Raw genomic sequence first — 6,886 nt, 5'->3', positions numbered from 1 at the left:
ATTAAAACAACTATAAGATGGAAAACTGTAGTAAAATACCTATGGCAGCACCTACTCAGACCTAGCCTAAGACTACAAAGTGAATGTGAATTCGTAATAGTTATGACTTCTGATGTGTTGGGTGTGGTGATAGGTTCTTACAACTCAGGAGAGGCAAGATGCAGTGAGTAAGCTCACCAAAGGGGAGACGTTTCGTCCTGATTTTGCGTTTTCCCATGCAGGTTACGTCACTCCTTGGTAGCTCTCACGGGGCACTGTCCCAAGTGGGATGTCTTCCACGTCCCCTCTGTTGACCAATGTGTGACTACTTCAAACCGCTTGGAGCGAATCCTCCATCATGTTTACCCCTCTCCACTTTGGCAATTCCTTTTTCACCATTTTGATTTTCCCTCGACTTTGTTTTTTTGTTTTTTTTTTTTGTCACTGATGAACTTGTACCATTTGACCTTTTGTAAACGTCACGCACAACAACGTCACAACGTCGCAGGGAGTGGAAAGCTCCCCGCGGGTTCGAGCGGGCCGCGCGCATTGAAATATGCAAACAGGTGTGTGCATCGTCTGGAGAAAATTTACCTGACCTGTTAAGGCGATTTTGGACATCTAGCCAAAGTTTCCAAAATTTTTGGCTACCTGGAGGAAAAAGAAAAAAAAAAAACACCAAATCAAAGCAGGCCAAATAAAAGCAGAGCAAATCAAAACAGACCAGACCAAAGGGGGGACCCCCCTTAAACAGCCGCCTAGAGGCCCCTCCCCCCCGGACACACAAACATGACCAAGTGGGGGTCATTGCAAAGCACCATTATATGGCCGAGCGAGTTCTCTTACGCGGTGGAGAACGAGGGGCAGGACAACAAATTCGGATACAGCTATGTGGTCAAATATAATGGGAACATGGTTCACAGCAGCTTAAAGAAAGAGTTAAATCAGGTGAACAAACTGATGAAGATGACAAGACGGGTGTGTGAAAATTTGGAGGAACAAAGCGGCCGGAACGACGTGAACAGGTTGGAGACGGACGAGTTGGAGGCAGACAACTTCGGGATGCACATCGGTGAGGACAGCGCAAAGGAAATTAACCAGGCTAATCAAATCCTCTTGCGGCTGAATGAGAAGAAGGAGTTTTTTAAGGAAAGTCTCGGTAAAATTAACACCGTTGATGAGAAGTATGACATTGCTGTGAGTAGCGCGTCCGCTGATTACGCAGTTCGTTTGGACTCCCCCTTTGTGTGGATCGAGGGGGATCCCTTAGTGGACGCCCTAAAAAGGGGGCAGCTCGGGGGAGCCGATGACAAGCGCTATGAAACTGCTAAGCAGCGCTATGACACCTCTAAGCAGCTAGGCCGAAGGGGTGAGCAGCGCCGTGGAGGGAGGGCTCCCGAATTTAGGACCTTCCTGTACAACGCCAAAATTATCGAGTGCGACGCAACGCTCATCGAGGACAGGGAGTTTATTTTTTCAGAAGCCAACACGAGCAGCCTGAAGGTTAAAACGCTCATCAACGAAGGAAAGCGCATAAGACAGGTGCTGTACGAATATAAGGAGGGCTGCGTCGAGGAAAGCAAGCTGCAAAATGATCAGGATGAGTTTCCACCCCCAGGGAGAAGCGGAAGTGTAGAAGGTACAACACCCCCCGCATGTGGGGACGACGAAGTGACCTACGAACGTCTGGGTATACTTCCATACAGTGACATAATCATGCTGCAAGAGAGGGAGTACGGCAAGAACAGTTACGTGGCTGCTTTTTTAACCCCATTTGTTCTGAACGGAAACGTGAAGGGGTTCATCGAGAAGGTACAGCCCTACATGGCATACCAATTTGATAGTAACTTAATATTGACAAATCTGTGTAAACTGATTAAGCTCATGTGCCACTTGGAAGAGAAGGACGTCCTGCATGGGAACATCAAACCTAGCAATCTCTACATCGATAACAGTGGGTTCAACATCCTCCTAGGAAACTTTGTTCCGAAGGTCAAGCTCACAGATTATTTCCACTACGTTGTTAATGGGAAAGGAGGAATGCCAAAATATATTTCCCCTGAACTTCTTTCCTACTTGAGAAAGAAGAAGATGATGGTGAAAAATGGAGGCAAGAAAAATAAGCACATTGAGAAGTACCTCGTGAAGAATGACATTTTCTGTTTGGGCCTCTGCTTTTACTACCTCGTGACGATGAAGGAGGATATCCTCAACCACGTGGATGATCCGCGCGCCTTTCAACATAAGGTGAACAAGCTGCAGGCGTGCGTCTGTCGCCCGCAGCTTCTTCTGCTTCTGCGCAGCATGCTCGCCTACGACCATCGGGTGCGGCCCACCTGGGCGGCGCTGCTGGCCGCGGTAAGGGGGGAGAAGTGACGGGTGAGCAGTAACCGGTGAGAGGTGACAGCGGTACCAGCGGCGCGGTGGTCCGGACGCGGTCGGCCATTACGACATTGCGCCGTTTAGCCGGTTAGCCGTTTAGCCGGTTAGCCTCTTAGCCACTACACCGCTACGCCTCAACTTTTTGGAACTTTTTTTTTTAATTGAACTCCTGGCTGAACGGGTTTAAACGTCTCAGTGGGGACTTAATTGGTTTGGTGTAACAAACGTGGCAAAAAAAAAAAATACACACACATATGTATACCTATGTGTAGATAAAATGAAGTGACGTAAGAATGAGCTTCGCCGAAGCGAAGTGACGTGCAGATATGTTTACCTCGCCGCGCTACTACGGATGCTGGGGGGTGGGGAGAGAGGGAGCCAGTTTGCGCTGCCCTTCCCGCGCCGCAACATGTAGAGGCCCAAGGGGGCCGCGCGTCGGATGGGCAGTGCATACTCTGGAGAAACGGGTATACACACAAACGATGAATATGACGAAAAGGATGAATAGGATGAATACGATGAATATGACGAAAAGGATGAATAGGATGAATACGATGAATATGACGAAAACGATGAATATGATGAGTATGACGAATATGACGAATAGGATGAACACGATGCGCAGTCGCGCCGCACATCCGTACGTGAACAAATGGCCGCCGGGAACGACGGCGTCGGATGCCGTTCCCGCTGCGTAGAGGTTTCAACAAATGAGCTCTCCCTTGCGCGGGTGAGAAGGGGCGCATAAAAAATAGTGTGTTAAAAATGGCGCGTAAAAAATAGTGTATTAAAAATGGTGCGTCTCGAAGGAGTGAGTAAATGGGCTGGCAGTCGCGTGCGTGGGCAGACACCTCGGTCGCTCCTACGCCGCTCCTACGCCGTGGAGAAGACTCTCCTAGTTGTCGGCACCCGCGGCCAACTCCTGGTTCTTCCTGTTCTTGAAGTTGTTGAAGGGCTTCTTATTAAACTTCTTCCCGTTCCCGTCGTCATTGTTGTTGGTTCCATTGTTGTTACCTCCATTGTTGTAGTTACCTCCCTTGTTGAAGTTGCCTCCCTTGTTGAAGCTGCCTCCCTTATTGAAGCCTCCTCCATTGTTGAAGTTACCTCCATTGTTGAAGTTACCTCCATTGTTGTAGTTACCTCCATTGTTGAAGTTGCCTCCCTTGTTGAAGTTGCCTCCCTTATTGAAGCTACCTCCTTTATTGAAGCCTCCTCCATTGTTGTTAAAGCCGCCTCCATTGTTGTTGAAGCTGCCTCCCTTGTAGTTGCCTCCCTTGTTGAAGCCACCCCCTTTGTTGAAGCCACTTCCTTTATTGAAGCCGCCGCCACCCCCGTTGGTTTCGTCGTTTCCTCGATTGAAGTTGCTGCCGTTCCTATTGAACTTGTTCACATGGCCAAACTTCTTTCCAAAGAAGTTGCCACCCCTACCACCTCCATTTCCCCCCTCGTTCTCCTGCCCATTACTCGCATTATTATTATTCCCCTGGTAGTTATTCCTGTGGCCCCTGTTCCCATACGCATTTTCGGAGAAGTTACTATTGTAGTTATTCCCATTCAGCATCATCGCCACGTGAACATAACAATCCCCTATGAGAAGCCCATCGTGTTCCAAGGACTTAACACAGCTTTGTAGCGTGTCAAATGTAATCTGCGCTTTGGTTCTTCCGGCGAAAAAGTTCACTTTGGTGATATTCCCATATTTCTCGAAGGCACTTCTTACCTGCTCCTCCGTTGTGTTTTTTCCAACGTGGGAGAGAGTAACGGAAGAGATGGCATTCGGGTTAAGGTGAATCTTTATTGGGACTCCATTAAACTTCTCGTTATATTTTGAAGCGAAGATATCCATGATGCTTTTTTCTGAACAATATATATAGGCACTGTTGTACAGTCGATTCATATGGATCGTCAGTTTCTCTTCTTCATAATCATCGCTAAGTAACTCCTTCAAGTAGGATCTTAAATCTTCTTCCTGTGTGTCTCTACTTATGTTCAGTATGGTCACTACAAACTCGGTGGGGAAATTACCCTCCTCCTCATCTTCCCCTTCTCCATCTTCTTCCACATCTTCCTCAGCACCGCCATTGACCATGTTATCCTTTGCATTTTTTTCATTTTTGTTAAATTTCTGCTTCTTATTTTTTCCCTTGTTGTTGTCCGCTACGGTCATTTCATTTCTCCTTTTGTTCTTTCCTCCGGTCTGTCCATTGGCGAGCTCGCCACTTGGGTTTCCCGCACCCGCCTTGTTATTCAGCTTCTTCTGTTGCTTCTGTTGTTTCTGCTTCTGCTGTTGCAGCTTCTTCTGTTCCGCTTCATCCTCGTCAGAATCAGAATCCGAATCTGAGTCGGAGTCGAAGTCCGTGTCGGAGTCTGAATCTGAGTCGGATTTGTTTTCCTGCTTCTTCGCCGCTTTCTCCTCAGCCGCTTTTGCCTTCGCTTTGGTCTCCTTCGCTTCTTTGGCCTCTTTCGCCTTGGCCTTCTTCGCCGCTTTAGAAGCCTTCTCTGCCTTGATCGCCTTACCCTTGGCTGGCTTCGCAGCTTTGGTCTCTTCCTCCTCTGAAGAATCGGAGGAGTCGGACGAGTCAGACGACGAGGAGTTGGACTTGGCCACGTTCGCGGGGTCGCTCTGTACGTTTGCCTCTACATTCGCGGAGTTGTTCTCTAGGTTCGCCTCTACGTTCACCTCTCCATTGACCTCCTCCCCGTCGCTGTCGTCGGAGGAGTCGGACGAGCTGGACGACTCAGACGAGGCGTCCTTCTTCGACGCCTTACCTTTCTTCGCGTTCTTCTTCTTCTTCCCTGCAACCACGGGCTTTACTTCCGACTCCGCTGCGGTGGACTCCGTCAGCTTGTTGTCCACTTTGCTGTCCTCTTCTTCGATGGGGGAAAAGAAGAAAGGAGGAGAAGATGTATATGCCGATGGGGAGCACTGGTAGGCGAAGAGGAGGGGGACAACACAAACGTGTTTCTCCCTTAACCGCTGCCGCGACGAGGGTGCACATTTCTCATCAGAGATCTTGGTGAAACTGTGAGACTCATCAAATCGGTTCAGTTGCTTTTTTTTTTTTTTTCATCATAAAGGGAAAGTGGTGCACCTGCGTGGAGCGGCAGAGGGGAGGCAGCCAGAACGGTCAGCCGTTTAAAGCGGGACGCGGGACTTACCTACGACGTCCTTGTTCTGTGCGACGGTGTCGTTCGCTTTGTTCTTTCTGAATATTCCCAGGGCCATTTTGCAATAAGGTAGGCAGTCAAGTGGGCAGTCGAGTGGGCAGTCGAGTGGGCAGTCGAGTGGGCAGTCGAGTGGGCAGTCCTGTTCGCTATCGCGGACGAAAACACTAGGTAGGAACGCCGCGTTCAGCTAAAGTGGCACGTTGATCGCGCTACAGAAAAGGGGCTTTCCAACAAGGAATATGATAGCATGAAATGGAAAACTCCTTCAGCAAAATGTGTTCTTTTTTCCGTTCCTCCTTTGCTGGTTTTTAACTCAAATGAATTGATGGAGGATGGGGACGCACAAACGAGCATATACTGAACCAGCAAGTATGCCTTCAAATGGATCTACATAGGCAACATATAGTTACACTCATGTGATAAAACTACAGGCGCAAAAAGGTGAGAAATGTCGAAAACGACGATTCTTCGTTTGGGGCGAAGGGGTGGGGAGTTGGTTATAGGTTAATATTATATTTTTCCCTTCCACAGGAAAAAAAGGGGGATGCGAATTTTCACATGAAAATGACGTGGAAAAAATTGGCAGAAGGGGAAGGGATAACGAAGAGAATGAAAAAAAGTAAAAAAAAGGGAAATGAAACATAAAAACGAGAAAGCATGAAAAGAGGAAAATAAAAAAAATGAAAACATAAAAAGCATAAAACGAGAAAGCATAAAAAGAAGAAAATAAAAAAATGGAAACATAACAACAACGATAAAAGAAGAAAGCCTTTTTTTAAAAATGGTTTCTTTTCCTTTATTTTATTTTCTTTTTACTTTTATTTTATTTTATTTCCTTTTCCTTTTTTTCATTTCTTTTTTTAAGCAACGACAATGCAACTAAAAGGGGGGGATTAAAAAAAATAAAACTCGCACGAAGGTTAACTTTCTTTTCCCGCAGTTAAAATTGACCCCAAATTGTAAATAAGTGAATTGTCGTCGGATGGCATATCCAATTTGGCGACTTTTTTTTGCATCTTAGCAACTTTACAGCCGAGTAACTTTTCCGTCGCTAAGCAACTTCGTCGCCTCTTTCCCTTCGTATAGAGTTGCATTTTTCCTCTGCGGGAAAACAAACAGCCAAAAAGGAAAAACAGCAAAAAGGCGGGAAAAGGTATTCCTATACATATTATGTGAATTATTCTCCCATGCGAATCATATGCAACCGTATGCTACACCGTATGCTACACCGTATGCTACACCGTATGCTGCTGCTGTATGATACTCCATGTGCTACTCATTGTGCTACCCCCGCATGCAATCCCTTCGTGGCGAGGCGGCCGAAGTCCCCATTATAGGTAGCCACTGCTTTCCCGTT

At 47.1% G+C, this 6,886-nt stretch overlaps 2 protein-coding genes across 2 annotated transcripts; one reads left to right on the top strand and one right to left on the bottom strand.

The window, feature by feature from the left end:
* Window positions 1-768: 768 nt before the first annotated feature.
* C922_01807 (serine/threonine protein kinase) lies at window positions 769-2,355 on the top strand (the record flags this gene model as incomplete). The annotated part of the gene is made up of 1 exon (XM_008817410.1): window positions 769-2,355. The coding sequence occupies one exon, from the start codon at window positions 769-771 to the stop codon at window positions 2,353-2,355; it is 1,587 nt and encodes a 528-aa protein (XP_008815632.1).
* Window positions 2,356-3,256: 901 nt separating this feature from the next.
* On the bottom strand, window positions 3,257-5,587 carry C922_01806 (hypothetical protein; the record flags this gene model as incomplete). Its single annotated transcript, XM_008817409.1, has 2 exons — window positions 3,257-5,232; window positions 5,521-5,587. The coding sequence occupies 2 exons, from the start codon at window positions 5,585-5,587 to the stop codon at window positions 3,257-3,259; spliced, it is 2,043 nt and encodes a 680-aa protein (XP_008815631.1).
* Window positions 5,588-6,886: the final 1,299 nt, after the last annotated feature.

This window comes from Plasmodium inui (genome assembly GCF_000524495.1).
Source record: "Plasmodium inui San Antonio 1 unplaced genomic scaffold supercont1.6, whole genome shotgun sequence".
Lineage (NCBI taxonomy): Eukaryota > Apicomplexa > Aconoidasida > Haemosporida > Plasmodiidae > Plasmodium > Plasmodium inui.
This window is presented reverse-complemented; position numbering and strand designations above follow the sequence as displayed.